The 15,547-nt window shown below is 33.6% G+C and overlaps 4 protein-coding genes across 9 annotated transcripts; 2 read left to right on the forward strand and 2 right to left on the reverse strand.

Moving 5' to 3' along the window:
• Positions 1-3,366: 3,366 nt before the first annotated feature.
• LOC103858874 (ascorbate transporter, chloroplastic) lies at positions 3,367-6,742 on the forward strand. Of its 3 annotated transcripts, none has more exons than XR_004455963.1 (12): positions 3,367-3,629; positions 3,776-3,844; positions 3,918-4,234; positions 4,308-4,415; positions 4,517-4,672; positions 4,754-4,969; positions 5,066-5,275; positions 5,366-5,503; positions 5,600-5,701; positions 5,922-6,029; positions 6,097-6,181; positions 6,410-6,741. XR_004455963.1 is itself a non-coding variant. In XM_009136315.3 (12 exons), exons 1-12 carry the CDS (start codon positions 3,575-3,577, stop codon positions 6,505-6,507), a joined length of 1,620 nt encoding a protein of 539 aa, XP_009134563.1. In that variant the 5' UTR covers positions 3,367-3,574; the 3' UTR covers positions 6,508-6,742. The 3 variants fall into 3 exon arrangements, 2 of the variants coding, with proteins under 2 accessions (XP_009134563.1, XP_033142133.1); XM_009136315.3 differs by having other exon boundaries at positions 5,922-5,987; positions 6,410-6,742; XM_033286242.1 differs by lacking the exon at positions 6,410-6,741 and having other exon boundaries at positions 5,922-6,001; positions 6,038-6,181.
• An 81-nt stretch (positions 6,743-6,823) lies between these two features.
• On the reverse strand, positions 6,824-8,552 carry LOC103858875 (ATG8-interacting protein 2). Of its 4 annotated transcripts, none has more exons than XM_033286243.1 (3): positions 8,302-8,525; positions 7,307-8,021; positions 6,824-7,192 (listed from the first exon to the last, which is right to left on the reverse strand). In XM_033286243.1, the coding sequence occupies exons 2-3, from the start codon at positions 8,018-8,020 to the stop codon at positions 7,082-7,084; spliced, it is 825 nt and encodes a 274-aa protein (XP_033142134.1). In that variant the 5' UTR covers position 8,021; positions 8,302-8,525; the 3' UTR covers positions 6,824-7,081. The 4 variants fall into 4 exon arrangements, with proteins under 4 accessions (XP_033142134.1, XP_009134565.1, XP_033142135.1 ...); XM_009136317.3 differs by having other exon boundaries at positions 8,284-8,482; XM_033286244.1 differs by having other exon boundaries at positions 8,368-8,470.
• On the reverse strand, positions 6,862-12,036 carry LOC103858876 (E3 ubiquitin-protein ligase RHA1B). Its single transcript, XM_033286246.1, has 3 exons — positions 8,284-12,036; positions 7,307-8,021; positions 6,862-7,192 (listed from the first exon to the last, which is right to left on the reverse strand). The coding sequence occupies exon 1, from the start codon at positions 9,766-9,768 to the stop codon at positions 9,394-9,396; it is 375 nt and encodes a 124-aa protein (XP_033142137.1). The 5' UTR covers positions 9,769-12,036; the 3' UTR covers positions 6,862-7,192; positions 7,307-8,021; positions 8,284-9,393.
• A 249-nt stretch (positions 12,037-12,285) lies between these two features.
• LOC103858877 (vesicle-associated protein 1-3) lies at positions 12,286-14,044 on the forward strand. Its single transcript, XM_009136319.3, has 7 exons — positions 12,286-12,525; positions 12,647-12,802; positions 12,896-13,011; positions 13,093-13,239; positions 13,326-13,367; positions 13,454-13,531; positions 13,611-14,044. The coding sequence occupies exons 1-7, from the start codon at positions 12,474-12,476 to the stop codon at positions 13,728-13,730; spliced, it is 711 nt and encodes a 236-aa protein (XP_009134567.1). The 5' UTR covers positions 12,286-12,473; the 3' UTR covers positions 13,731-14,044.
• Positions 14,045-15,547: the final 1,503 nt, after the last annotated feature.

Consider the following 15,547-nt stretch of genomic DNA (forward strand, 5'->3'; position numbering starts at 1 on the left):
AGTCTCCTCTCCAGGTTAATGGACTCTAAACAGAGCACTTGAAAGTTGATTTTTTTTGGTGTGTCATGTGTGCAACAGCAGTTTTTATCGTTTCACACTAGGCTTATTATCCTTTAGTAAAGAGCCAACTGATATGAATTAGCTTACTATAAGAAATGTTAATGGAATTAACTTAACAGCAAATTGCATTTGAAAAACGTAGACCTTCAAACATATATATGGATTGAACATAGATTCTGTAGATATAAAGGTTGTAGAGTTTCTTTTAAATGCATTTATCATTCATCATTTTAATGTTTCTACTTATCTTATGGATTATTTGATTGCCAAGTTCAGTAAGTAAATTTTGTACGACTTTGTTAATGTTACAAACCCATTATCTCTATCGAACTAACATACTTTTTTTTATCTTGATTACCACTGCTCAGATATGTGATGTTTGATCGATCACCAATCACCAATCACCATCCTATTCTCCAGGTGGGCGTGCTTGATGGCCATTAGTGAAGCTCTGTCAAGAACGACTGTAGTGGAAAATGAATTTTTGAATGAGTACGAAGGTGGTGGAAAATATAGCATCGGTGATCATGGTTATTGCTACAGCTGTGGTGGTGGTTGATACGCGAAATCATATATAACTATATATACTTCAAATGTATTTATTTTTAGTTTTATCTATGTTCTAAGTTTAGTTATCTAATTATTTAATTTTATTGTGTATATCATGATTATCTGGCATGTTTGATGGCTTGGAACACAGTTTTGTTTATTTGTTATATTTAATTTTTCTCATTGATCATATATAAAAAAATACATAATTTCTCAAAAAATGATAAAGCCTGGTCAAAAGTTAAAAGTATTTTTTTGTGTAACATAGGAGATAATTGTTTTTTTTTTTGTAATGTGACAGAGAAGATAATTGATATTTTGTGTGTGTATAAAGCCTAGATTAACTTAAAGTATTTTTTGACTAAAATTTGAGATATTTTACATTTACTATAGCGTTTAATTTTGGGTCTGCAATGGTAAGACACCTACATTTAGCAAATTAACACGACTAAATTTTTTATTTTCCGTGATACCAAACATAGCGTTTTATGAATGAAATTAGAAGTTGCACATATATAACAAAGTAAGATTAATTTAACAGTTTAGTAATAAAACAATTTTACAAATTAAGGACGTTAGTTTATATATACCACATATAAAATATGTAGATGTTACATCATTTGTAATAAAAAAAATGAAATCTAAAGTGTAATAAATGTTTTTACAAGCTGACCAAACATCTATACATATTTGAATTCCATCAAAATTAAGCATGAACAACGTAAATATTCCGTACAAGAAACGGATGCCCCTTTAATCCAATAGGAAACAGAAAGAATATATCCACAAGTGGAAGTGGTTTACTAATGGTTCATTAATAATTTTACACCAAAAGTCCCAATTCAAAACCAAATTTTTTTTTTGTAAATTAGTAGAGAATTTTTTTACATGAGATCTTCACGTGGTTCAAGAAGTATTAGTAGACGTGAATCTATAGGACAGTTCAAAATGATATAATCAGACATGACCTTTCATAAATTAGGTAGCATTGTCGGATAAAAAATCGTCTATATATATCCACAGATGTAAAAAATATCTCTATTTTACACTCTATATTTTTAATAGATGACTCTTTGAAGTTTTTTTTTAAAATTACAAGACGTTTTAAATTTACAATATAATTTTTTATTCTTTTATACTATATAACATTTTATATTTTACAGATTATTTTTCTGTTGATTGAATTACGTTTAAATAACATTTTTGTTTAGAAAATATATAACATCAAATATTTTTAATATGTGTGCACAATTTCAATGCTTTAAATGAAAAAAAATAGTAATTTATATTTGGTATTAGAAATCCAGCGGCTTATTATCTACAACGTATTTAACATGTTATATTATTAAAAGTTTTGGACATCGGTAAGTTAGTAAGTTTTTAAGTACGTATGTGCTCACAAAGAAATATATAATAACTTCTTACCAAAAAAAAGAAATATATAATAACTTAAACTGACACAAATTATAGGATATTGTGGGAATGATTAGGTTTTGTGCCTAGCCAAGCTGAGAAATCTATAACCTCAATGATTTTAACTGGAACGACATATGCTTGTTTTGCTTATTTAGATTTGAATCCAATGTTTTATAACTTTAAAGGTAAATAGAATTTGATTTTATACATTTATTCGAGTTTACATTTAAAAAGGAAATAAAATAATTATAAAATAATTTAGAAAATATATGCTCATATAATTTTTTGTTACCAATGAACAAAAAAAATATAAACAGCTCTGAAAGATAAATACAGTTGATTAGCAAAAACAAAATAATTTCAATATGCAGAATATTAAGGATATTTAATAAAACATTAATAAAGACATATACTAATATAACCAGTAAATACTAAGTTGAAAAACCAATTTATAAATCTTTGTTGATACTCAATGCGAAAATTTGTTATAATATACTCCCTCCGTTTTATAATTTAAGTACTTTTGCATAAAAGCACAAAGATTAAGAAAATTATTATGTTTTAAAAAGTATTGTATAATAAAATAGGTTAGATATAATTTAACCAATCAAAAATAAGTCTATTTAATTTGATTGGTTACACTATATTCAATTAATGTAAAAGTTACCTAAAAATATGAAAACTACTTACATTTTAAAACAAAAACATTTCCCTAAAATTATTTACAATATGAAACGGAGGGAGTAATAAATAAAATACATTAAGTAAAATAAATTATAAACTCCAAAACAAAAGAATTTTTTTTTAATTCACATAATTTATCATAATTTTAAATTGTAGAAAAGAAAATTGTTCTTAATTTTTAAGTGTATGATACAAATAATAAATACATTAGTAGAAGTGACACTAAAATTATTATTAAACTATCAAATAATAAAATTAAATACAGAAAATAGAACAAAATTATTTACATAATAATAAAATTGAAAATAAATTTAAACGCCCATAATCCGCGCGTAGCGCGGAAAACGGACTAGTTTAGATTAAAAATACTTCAATGATACTCTATTTTTCATTCTATAATATAATAAAAAATAAATTTATTCCAAATATAAAGTAATTTGTTTTTTGTTCATTATTCTATTTTTTACTTTAAAATAAAATATCATTGGAACAAACTTAAACTCTATCATAGACAAAAAAACAGAGCAAACCATTAGAAATGGTTCTAACAAACAAACAGCTCAGATATTTTCGGCAAATCAAGTCTCGGGGGTAGAATCGTAAAGTAGCAAGGGAGGTACCAACGAGAAGAAGACGAAGAGCCACGTGTCACAATATCGACCCACCCTCTCTCTCTCCACCATATGGCTGGCTACTGCCACTACTAGCGAACTTCCCGCTTTCATCGAATAAGGCTGCAGAAGCCTCTCTGCCTCTCTGTCTGGGTTTTATCCTCTTCTTCGTTGACTCCGCTATCCTCCTTTGTATGGAAGAAGCTTCCTGAAGATTACTCTCTCTCTCTCACTTACTTCTTCCTTGCAGCAGGATGGCAATCGGTGGGTTGATTTCAAACAGGAACTTGGGCTCCTTCATCGGCTCAGGTATCTCATGTTTTTTCAAAAGCTTCAGATTCCAATTCTCTGATTGTGCATTTTTTGTCAATTATTCATCATCTATATATATAGTCACTGGATTTTTTTGTAAAGTGATATAGTTAACTATTATTCTCTACTCCTATTCAAATCAGGCAATGGTTTTCAGAATCAAATAGGTATATCCAACAACAGGGCCATGCTCTGTCATAGAAAATCAAATGGTAATTGTCCCATCCCATCAATCAATCTTGATAAATTGATGCCACCTAATTTATTATTATGCTTCACTTGTAGCATTGTGCCCTTCTCATCAACAAAGGCACATTTCATCTCTGCAAGCTGCTACATTACAGCATGAACTTGGACACAGCAGAAGAGGTTTTGGATGTTTCCTTCTACCCACTAGACTATTTAGGTTTAAGGGCAACACATCTCGCGCTTCCTACAAATCTTCTGAGGAGTCCCAAGGAGCTGGAGCTGTTGACCCACTGCCATATGCGGAAGCTATTTTAGTCCAAGGGAACGCCTCCTGGTGGCAGCTGCAGTTTCCTAGGCGTTGGGTGATCGTCCTCTTATGCTTTGCTTCTTTTCTTCTTTGCAATATGGACCGTGTAAGTTTGCACAAGTTTGAACCCATGTATTCTGATTTACTAAATACTAATGAGATAGATGCTTTGTGGGCAGGTTAACATGAGCATTGCAATTCTTCCCATGTCTCAACAATATAACTGGAACAGTGCTACTGTTGGCTTGATTCAGTCCTCCTTCTTCTGGGGCTATTTGCTTACCCAGGTCTTGTTCCAACACTCTCTGCTCTATACCAACTTCAAAGAGAGAGAGAGAGAGGGTTAAACTTTAGCCTCAACTTTTTCTCTGTCTTCTCTTGAGTATAGATTCTGGGAGGTATCTGGGCAGATAAGTATGGAGGGAAGGTCGTTTTAGGTTTTGGTGTTGTCTGGTGGTCCATTGCCACCGTTATGACTCCTATTGCTGCAAAACTTGGTCTCCCCTTTTTGCTTGTCGTGCGGGCCTTCATGGGCATTGGCGAGGTTCGCCTCTTCTCTACTTCCTTTTCTCTTCCTAATTATAGTTGTCGACTCAGACCTGTACACTTTTTTCTCACTGTCTAGGGTGTTGCTATGCCTGCGATGAACAACATGCTTTCTAAATGGATCCCTGTCTCAGAGAGAAGCAGATCGCTTGCACTTGTCTATAGTGGCATGTATCTCGGTTCTGTTACTGGCCTTGGATTCTCTCCTATGCTTATCCAAAAATTCGGATGGCCATCAGTTTTCTATTCCTTTGGCTCCCTTGGAAGTATTTGGTTTCTGCTATGGCTTAAATATGTATGAACTGAACTCTTCTTCTCCATGACATGAGAGCAAAGATTCGGATATCTGCAAAACCTCGAAAACACTTTGTTTTTGTTTCCTTCCTCTCAGGCATATAGCTCTCCCAAGGATGACCCTGAGCTAAGTGAAGAAGAAAAGAAGATTATACTCGGAGGTAGCAAACCAAGGGAACCTGTTACAGTCATTCCATGGAAGCTGATTCTGTCTAAACCCCCCGTCTGGGCTCTCATAATTTCCCACTTCTGCCATAATTGGGGAACATTCATACTATTGACATGGATGCCTACCTATTACAATCAGGCATGTACTCCAAGTTCGCTATGGTTTAATCCACATATTACGAACAAATTAAAAAAAAGTATTGTTTGCATTTTGATCACAATGTTCCAGGTCTTGAAGTTCAACCTGACTGAGTCAGGGCTCCTATGCGTCTTACCATGGTTTACAATGGCTGTATTGGCTAATGTTGGAGGTTGGATTGCTGATACTCTCGTGAGCAGAGGTCTTTCTATTACATCCGTTAGGAAGGCAAGACATACACATTCTTGCATTTTTACATGTCTTTTCACAACACTTGTTCTCTGATGCTCTCAGTCTCATAAACTCTCTTCAATGGTGCGTCAGATCATGCAATCAATTGGTTTTCTGGGTCCTGCCTTCTTCCTGACTCAGCTGAGCCGTGTCAAAACTCCAGCAATGGCCGTTCTCTGCATGGCATGCAGTCAGGTATGCCATCATCATAATAGTTATTCAAAAGAGCCATAGTATTATTATGTATTAAAAGCTATGATGCCATTTTTAGACTTGTACACCTGCCGACACAAGATTATTCTTCTAAGAATACAACTATAAACTGAACAAAATATAAATGCAAAATGTCTGACAGTTGTCTCACTTAAGAACCAACTACAGCTCTAACATAAAGACTTATGTTGTCCCCAAACAGGGCGCTGATGCATTCTCTCAGTCGGGTCTCTACTCTAATCATCAAGACATTGGCCCACGCTACGCTGTGAGATAACATCAAGTTTCTCCTTTTACTTTTTTTTTGTCAGTAAGCATCTTTAGACGTGAAAATGAAATGTTTGTCAGTAACTATGTTGACGTGGATCCTCTCGCAGGGTGTACTCTTGGGACTTTCAAACACAGCAGGAGTCCTGGCTGGTGTCTTTGGCACTGCAGCTACTGGCTACATCCTCCAGCGAGGTATCTATATAATTATATGATTCACATTCTTCCCAATGACATAGATTCCCAACGACTCTATTATTAATTAACTAGCTGCTATTCATGATCCGGATCTAGTTGGGTTTATTTTATATTATCCAAAGTTGAGCAGATATCTACTTCATTAAGCTGTAGAATTAATTTAGCTCTTGGTGATCGAATAAAGATATTCACCGTATTATATAATCAGTGGACCTGAATGTATAGGTTCATGGGACGATGTGTTCAAAGTAGCAGTTGGACTGTATTTAATTGGAACTCTGGTGTGGAACTTGTTCGCAACCGGAGAGAAGGTTCTCGACTAGCCAGCAGCCGCTGATGAACAAAGTAGCCAGTTGGTGTGAGGAAAGCTCTTTATATGTTTTCTCTGCTTTAAATTTGATCTGATAGCGAAAGTGGTTGCCTTTGTTTGTTAAGAAAATGTATTCTTATTTTTTGGGACCATTTTTAAAAGCTTACAATTCGATGGGGAAGGAGAACACTTAAAATGTAAAGCTCACATAAAGAAGAAAAGAAACAGCAACCAGTTATGTATTCCCTTTTTAGAGTATCAACATCTATTAGTTGATAGCTAAATCTCCGACATTTAAAAACACATTGTAATTCCGTGAAACCAATAAATAAGAACCGAAACCAAATCCTTAAATAGGAAAAAAAGAAAAAAAAGCAAAGCGTACACTTGAGAACAAACCGAAAGCCATATACACACATCACAAACCTGACCGAAACATTAAAATATAAAACAACAAGACTTTACATATCATCATCTTTATGTTTTCTCGACGCCAGACTTACATTCGGACACAAAGAGTCACATACTACATACTGTTATTATCGTCATCATCAAACCAAATCACCTTTTCATCGTCTGTCTTCGTTTTAACTGTCGTTTTGGGAACCGGCGGCCCGAATGAAAGAATCCCGTCGTTGTCCCCCGACAAATGCTTGTTTCAGTCGAGAGATGGGTCCCATCAGTCTTCCAGCTGCTTTCTGAAACCCCAAAAAAAAAAAAAATTAGACTTAAGGGCCTGCTTATATGCATTAGATACATCGTTTATGGGGTTAGTCAAGACCGTGAGAAAAAAAAAAGATTCAAAGCTATACCTCATTACCAATGGTTGATTCCCAGTTAAGCTGCAAAACCTGCCACCTGTCATGTTGCCAACGCTGTCCAAGAACCACAACTCCCATGACAGCAGCAGCAGCTATGAAAATGGACCAAACTGTGTTGGTTTCTTTCGCCTGAGAGATCAAAGAAGCGGCGCTTCTTTTCCACCAAGGCTCGCAAGGTGGTGGGGAGTTTGCTGCTGCTGCTACTTGATGATGCTCCTCTTCCAGTTCAGGTGGAGCGACGTCGGTTTGTTGTTGAATAGGGTCGCTGTGTTCGCCACCAAAAGCTCTCTCATCTTGCATGTAAATGTTGCTTTTGCCTTTGCCCTCTTGGAGAAAGTCAAACTCATCATCTTTGGCTAAATCCAAGCCTTTTAGGGTCAAATCTCCACCATCTTCTTTTCCGGTTTCTTGCTCTACAGAGAATTCAGAATCCATCTTCATCTTCTTCTCACTAGGTTCCGTGGGGATGTCGGTGTGATGTTGTTCTTCTTCAGAGGGTGGGAAAGCAAAGTGGCGAGACATGTACAGAGGATGAGATGTCGTCGTCGTAGTCTCTGCTTCGTAAGGAGGAGGAGTAACATCATCATCAACTGGTTTGGGACCAGGAGAAGCAGCATAAGCAGAAGCAGTGAGTGAAACAACTTCCCAATCAGTTCCACGAGTAGCGTTGTCACCACCTGATGATGCTTCCTCTTTGTCAGCCATTCTACAAAAAAAAAAAAAACAGTTTGTCATAAAGTCACAGAGATCCAACATATATATACTACAAAGCAACAAACAATACCATTTCTGATAGACATGTTTTTAATGAATGAATGAATATTCATTTACATAAACTGATAAAAGAGATCCGGTTTGATTCTGAATTTCATAAACCATACCATACCATGTACATATGAGTAAACCGTCCAATCAATCAAGCTATACAATCAAAATCTCAACACACAAATCGATCGTTTTAAATTTACCGACAAGAGATGGTTGACAAAAGAAATAATCTCACAGATGAAATCTGAAGCGATAAGATCAAACAGACTGTGCAGGAGCCGTACGAAGACGAAGAGGATGTTTAGATATGATTGCGATGAGAGACGAAGAAGAAGAAAATAAAACCGCCTCGATTACTCTGCAAATGGTTTTATTTTTTCATTTATTTCTCCCTTTTTCTATATATATAAAAATGATAAAAAGGAGGAGGAGAACTGTTCTGGGAAGCAAGACGGAACCGGATACGGGGAACACCGGTTGCATTTTGCTCTCCAAGAGCCCAAGAAAACCTTACATTTCAACCTGGCTTAGTAAGTGACCGATTGTATACGACAGAAATTATAATAATTGACTGCTGTGGCCAAAAAAAGATAAAAATTATTGACTATCGAGCAGTGATTGACTGCTTGCTGAAATGGTAAACTTGAGGTCATTTGATAAAACTTTCAAAAGTATTGACAAGTTCAATTTCTATATGTACAGTAAAAATACGACAGCCGAAGTTGGTGAAATGTAAATTTACTGTTATACATATATCTTCTTCTTTTTCTTTAACAAAATCTTCAAGTTTGCAAGTTTGCAAGCTCATGGCCCAGTGGCCATATGTCAGTCCCTTTGGGACCTTGGTATCAAGGGTTCAACCCCTTCCTGCCTCCTGTAGTGAGGCCTTCCCCTCTATGAGGGTTTGGGCTATCGGGCCGGTCCGTTGTGGCCCGAAAGTTGATAAAAAAAAAAAAATATAAATAAAGTTAGTTGTTAAAAAAAAAAAAAAATCTTCAAGTTACGTTTTGCGCTTGGTTCGGTTCTCTCGGCCTCTGAAATTCCATGTGGGCTTCTTCAGTAATGGCCCAATATACTAATGATTGAATAGTGTTTTGTTTACACAATCACACGTGACATATGAATTAAGGCCTATATTTCCCTTGGTTGTTGTTGTTGTTTATCCAATTTTCTTCCTTTTTAATACCTGAATCATAAAATTTTTGGTTGGTAATATGGCGTGTAACTAAGCTTAAAAATGGTAACCAATATATTTTTTTTTGTTTCTAACGATTATTGTATCTCTTTTTAGTTTTAGCTATTTAAAATTTTTACAAGCGAAGAAAATAGAAATCAGGAATTATTGGGGTTCTACACAAAGGACATGTCATTTTATCGTCATGGATCCAACGGTCAATACACGTCTTGTGAAAAACATGAACGCAGTTCCTTAAACACCGGACCTGGTCGCCACCATCGAACTCATCTTGACATATCCGGCAGCTCTCCGGGGGATCCACCCGTGACATATCCTTGAACTTCGTCGCCGGAAGCATATCGTCCATTGGAATCTTCTTGTTTATGCCGGCCGAAGAATAAGCCCCAAACAAACGAGTTGGAACAAGAAAAGAACAAACAGCTCTCATAAAATCATTCAGAATAACTCCCACGATTATAATTCCGGTGCCGCCGTAGGAAAAGCCCATGTTACCTTTCTTTTTAAAGAATGATGGAAAAGAAAGAAAGAAACATTTTGTGGAAGCATGTATATAAATTGGCTATTTATATCAATTTGGATATTACAATTCTCGGTGTTAGCGTAGATCGCGAGGGGCGGGATTTGTAGAAAAAGAGGATTGAAACTTACGTTAAAGAAATAAAGCTACTGACGGTGACTGAAAACAACCAATCATAGAAGAACAGGATGTATGATGGGTTGGTGATAGGCATAGAAGAAGGAGATAAAGTGAAAAGTGAATAGTTCACATAGTTGACAAACATGTCTTGGAAGCAAAAGCAAAGTCTATATATAATTATTATTATATATAGAGATATCATATAGTCTTTCAATTTTTTTTTAAAAAAATGATGTTCTGATTTTACAGAATTTTAGATGATTTTAAAAACATTCTGAATCACTTCTGAAATGATAAATTTGGATTGAAGATATTTTAACTAATAATTTCACTAAAACATGTCTACAAGTTCGATTTGCAAATTAGTTATGATGTGAGTAATAGTTTCAATGTTATGGTTTGGCTCTTTTTTTATGCAGATTATCTAAATTTGAAGATAAATTCTTTTCAAAAGGGATGGGATTATGTATTCCTGATCGAACCGAATGATAATACAAACATGGTCAAGTTTAGATTGTCAACTGATGACAAACCAAATGACAATACAAATGTGGTTAAGTCCAAATGGTCAGGTAAAGAAAAATTAGAGAACGCTACAATCCTGGTCAAGTCCAGATGGTCAAGTGAAGAACGTGGGAATAAGCTTGAACCAGATGGAGAGATTGAAGATGAAGGTGTCTTAACTATTCAAAAAGGTCCAATGACTTGTGCAAGATCAAAGAAGCTCATGAAAGCTGTTAGTGGAATGTTTAGGTCAGTTTGGGAACAAAAAGAAAGCCATGGTCAAAAGTAATCATCCATGAAACCTTGACCATAGTTACCTTAACCATCGTTCAAGCAAGTCTTGGTCGAAGGTCAAGCTGATCAACATTTAGGCATTCTTTTTCCATGTCTTTGGTTTGTCTCACTTTATTTTCCAAAGATAGGTTTTAAATGAGACCATAAATGACTTCTTCTACCACCTAATTGTTGATCCATAGTCGTAAGCTTATTTTATGTTTTATTTTGAATTTTAAAACTTAGTTTCTTATAACGTGGGAGCCTTTGGTCTTTTACTTTTTTCATTCCAAAGACCTTATACATGTACAAGGTTCTTGTCTTTATTTCTTGCTCGAAATTCTCTTGTTCATCATCATATTTTCAATCTAGCTTGTTTTCTCTTTGGAGTTATCTTGTTCTGGTGTGTAATATCCACAGAATTAAAGGCTATTTGCTTGGTGTGTTATATCCAAATCTAAAAGTATCAAGAGGTCCAACCATCCCTCTTGTGTCACCATTCCTTTCCACATGCCTTGAAAGCTTGAGTCTTTGATTCGCTTTGCAAAGATTAACCATCTGCATCCAGAGATCTATCCTACAAAGTTCATATCACGGTGGATAGGGTTGGGCATCTTATCCGTTAATTTTAATTTGATTTGTTATTCATTCGATTCGTTTAAAAAATCTGGACATCCGTAAGTCTTCGAAGCAAATAAATATTAAAAATCAACATCTGTTCAAAATGAAGCAAAACACAAATACTAAAAATTCTAGAGTCGGATATCCAATCCGCTCCAAACTTTTATACAAATAAATGTATACATGTACAATTAAATATAGAAATTTAAATTTAAAATTTTATATAGCTACTATTTTAACATATAGCTTTATTAGTTTTATTTTTAAAATTGCTTATAGAAGTATTAAATTAAGAAAGGAATTAATTTTATCTAAAATTTTATGTTTTATAAGAACATTTAATTAATTTTTTAAAATTGTGAAACATATAGTTTTACTAATATTTATTTTATATTATGTTAAAGATATTTTTTGAAGATAAACTTGTATTTTCTATTTTTTTTATATTGAACAAAGTGAATGAGATATCCTTTATATTCATAAATGTCTGAAGGATATCATTCATAAATGAATGAGATATTTTTTTTCTATTTTTCTATTCTAATATTGTTTAGAAACTTGAATAGATTTATTATTTTATGCTTAAATCTTTTAGTTTATACTAAATGAGCTTTTAATTCTCTTATATCTTTGACCTTTGACCTGTTTTTGTGTTGGTCTACCAATGATAATCAAATAATTATAATCAAATAATGCTCTTTGATATACATACAAAATATTTTATTCCGTATCAAACCAAATCATAGAAACCAAAACTTAAATATTTTTTAACAGTAATATTTGTTAACAGTACCAATCTATGGACCTCCTGTTACATAATACCGTGAGAAAAATACAATATAATTTAAATATATAAATAAAAGTAGTCAAACTAGAACCATTAATTTTTTTTTTTTAAAGTTTGTATATACTGTAAAATATGCATTTGCGTAATCGGGCGGGTCAAAATTTAGTTAATATCGTAGGATTGGTTCTGAGTTCGATAAGAATTTGTACCATGAACGAGTTGGTCAATGCAAGTTGAGGATGAGTTAAAAAAAAAGAAAAAAGTAAATCGGTGACCGTCAAAGCTATTTGGCATTAATTACTTCAAAAAGAAAAAAAAACAGGGGGGGGATCGAGAGTAAACCCTAGAAGAATAAGAAGAAGAAAGAATCATGACGACGGGAGATCTGGTGAATATCCATCCTACAGAGCTTAAGTTCCCTTGTAAGTTTTTTATTTTTATTTTTAATAATCGAATCAAACAAATGTTTCGACGATGATTGGAAAAATTCGAATTTTGATTGGATTGGTCCCTGTTGTTGAAATTGAAATTGACATTTGAAAGTTGAGTTGAAGAAGCAAAGCTCGTGCTCGTTGCAAATTAGCAACAAGACTAGTACTCAAGTTGTCGCATTTAAGGTTAAGACAACGAATCCTCGCAAATACTGTGTCCGACCAAACACCGGTGTTGTCTTGCCCGGTGATTCCTGCAATGTTACAGGTGATCAATTGAATTGTGTTTTTCTTTTTCTTTTTTAAAAAAATATCTATTATACTGATCAATTGAACTATGTGTGTTTGTTCCTTACTTTAGTGACGATGCAAGCCCAGAAAGAGGCACCTCTCGATATGCAATGCAAAGACAAGTTCCTTGTTCAGTCTGTTATCGTCTCTGACGCTACTACTTCCAAAGATGTCCTCGCTGAAATGGTTTTGTTTTGCTTCTCTTTTCATGTTTACCATTTCCACTCTCCTCTCTTTAGTTACTCTTCATTACATTGGTTGTTGCAGTTCAACAAGGAGCCTGGTAGAGTGATTGAGGATTTCAAATTGAGGGTTGTTTACATCCCTGCTAATCCCCCTTCACCTGTCCCTGAAGGCTCTGAAGAAGGCAACTCTCCAAGGACCGACTTTCCTGCCTCTCAATTTGATGACCACGTGAGCTACTACGAGCTTGTTGGAGAGAGAGAGAGAGAGATTTTAGTGAGTGAAGCTAATATGCATCCTCTCTTTTCTTGTTTCAGGTGTCCAGAACGCTAGAAGAAACAAGTGAGAAATCCTCCGAGGTACAATAATGTCACACAAGTCTTTTCTTCTAATCTAGACTACACAATGCTTCTATTTCATTATCATATCATTGTGTTTTTCTCAGGCGTGGTCCATGATTCACAAATTGACGGAGGAGAAGGCTTGTGCTGTCCAGCAAAGTCAGAAGCTCCGACAGGAACTGGTAAGTGATTTACTTGTCCTTTTGTTTTATAAAGAAAGTAACACATATATTTATATATATATATGGCTGTTGTATTCAGGAGATGCTGAGGAGAGAATCAAGCAATAAGCAGTCTGGTGGTGGTCATTCCTTGGTGTTGATGCTGTTGGTTGGTTTGCTAGGCTGTGTGATTGGATACATCTTGAACGTCCGGACATAATTAACTGAAATTGTACCTGTGTATGTGGGGGTTAGCTTCATCATCATCCTTTTCATTGTCATCATCACCAAATCTTGCAAAGCTTTTTTTTTACCAGACTTTCTTCTGTTTTTCTTTAAATGATGGTATACTTTTTTTTTTCCTAAGCTTGTAAAATCAGAGTAGATGTAGCGTGGTGATTTTGTGGCACTCAGTTTTGAGTCTCTAGTAGTAAAGCATGTAGGTGAGTAAGATCTATAGAGTCAGTCGTTGGCAAGGATTGGAATATCATTGAAATCAGTTTGAATAATAAGAAAAACAAAGAATGTGTGATATCCCATTATCATCTTCACCGAAAGTTGCAACATCGAGATATATTCATCTCCCTGGTGATCAATGCGGCGACTCTCAGCCTAAAATCGGAAACAATATCCAAATGAAAGTCGGATTTGAGCTAAATAAGGACGAATCCAAGCGTTGATCACCAATTTTTTCAGCTAAATCCAAGAGTGAACAGAGGAAGCGGTGATGGGTGGATGAGTAGCAGCGGCTGCGACGAAGTTTCTCAAGATAATTCAATCTCGTAATTCATGAATGATGCAGCACGATTTTATATTCAATAATCTTGTCCTTTCGATGTACATTAAGTATATAATTAAATTGGTGTGGATACGTAAACAAATTTTATTAATCCAAATAATTCTTTTTTCTATTTTATATTGTATATAATTAAATATAAATAATATATACACAGATACATAGTATATTTTTTAATATTGATATATGTTAAATGATGCATTCTACTCATTTGTTTTTGATGATTTGTATTTTTTTTAACAAAACATTAAATCACAGATAACAAAAAATTTATTGTGCGATGTTTAAATTTTTTTAAAATTTATAATTTTTAAAAATATTCAATGCACATTTTTAGATTTTAAATATTAAATTGTTAGTATTGGTTCAAACTTTTATAAAAAAAAATTGTTCAAAGCAAATTCCAAAATTAAAATATTTATGTATTTTCTATGGTATATAGTTTAATTTAAAAGATATATATATATATATATATATTTTTTTTTTTTAATCTTGATGTTTATTAAATAACACTTCCTACTTATATGATTTTGTAATCATTTATTTCTTGTCATAAAAAAAAAATTAAACCATGGATCATAAAAGTTTTAATGGGAATTAAAAAAATCTAAATATAATATATATAAGTAATAATCTAACTTTTTATTATATGGTTAATGTGAATTGTGTAATTTATTTTAATAATTTAAAGTAAACAAAAATGATAGAGTGTGCACTAATTTGTATTAAATCTTTATTATTTAAAATTATAAATTGATCATATACACTTTAACCACATTAAAAAATTTCATAGTTTTTATTTAAGGAAATAATTTAAAGTAAACAAAAATGATAGATGGTGCACTAATAATTAATTTATAGTGAGTTTAATAAAAAGCTTATTATATATTTAGATGAACCAACATATTTTTCTAATGATTCTAGTGATGACCTAAAAAGTTGTAGGGTATGAATGGTGACTAAGGAACGACGAGGAACAAATGCATTCCCTAACATTCCTTAAAAAAATCACCATTCATAAGGAATAATTTTTCCTTCTCATTCCCTACCATTGGAAAATATACTATACATATTAAGGAAATTCGAGGGGTTTAATTTTGTTGTGATTTATTAGAATTAATTTTTATGGAACTTTTTAACTAATTTATTATGTGAGAATACATATGGTGTTGATACGTCAACTTTTTTTTTTGTGAGAAATATTATTGTATTGACACTTCAACTTATTTTGTGAGAAACAT

This window comes from Brassica rapa, chromosome A03 (genome assembly GCF_000309985.2).
Source record: "Brassica rapa cultivar Chiifu-401-42 chromosome A03, CAAS_Brap_v3.01, whole genome shotgun sequence".
NCBI lineage: Eukaryota > Viridiplantae > Streptophyta > Magnoliopsida > Brassicales > Brassicaceae > Brassica > Brassica rapa.

Coding starts and splice junctions, on each gene's coding strand:
- LOC103858876 (XM_033286246.1), bottom strand. CDS start 9,768: ATGGGCTTTTCCTACGGCGGCACCGGAATTATAATCGTGGGAGTTATT.
- LOC103858877 (XM_009136319.3), top strand. CDS start 12,474: ATGACGACGGGAGATCTGGTGAATATCCATCCTACAGAGCTTAAGTTC. Junction 12,803..12,895: donor TGATTCCTGCAATGTTACAG/GTGATCAATTGA, acceptor TCCTTACTTTAG/TGACGATGCAAGCCCAGAAA. Junction 13,532..13,610: donor AGAAGCTCCGACAGGAACTG/GTAAGTGATTTA, acceptor TGTTGTATTCAG/GAGATGCTGAGGAGAGAATC.
- LOC103858875 (XM_033286243.1), bottom strand. CDS start 8,020: ATGGCTGACAAAGAGGAAGCATCATCAGGTGGTGACAACGCTACTCGT. Junction 7,193..7,306: donor AATCAACCATTGGTAATGAG/GTATAGCTTTGA, acceptor TTGGGGTTTCAG/AAAGCAGCTGGAAGACTGAT.
- LOC103858874 (XM_009136315.3), top strand. CDS start 3,575: ATGGCAATCGGTGGGTTGATTTCAAACAGGAACTTGGGCTCCTTCATC. Junction 4,235..4,307: donor TTCTTTGCAATATGGACCGT/GTAAGTTTGCAC, acceptor CTTTGTGGGCAG/GTTAACATGAGCATTGCAAT. Junction 4,970..5,065: donor TTCTGCTATGGCTTAAATAT/GTATGAACTGAA, acceptor CCTTCCTCTCAG/GCATATAGCTCTCCCAAGGA.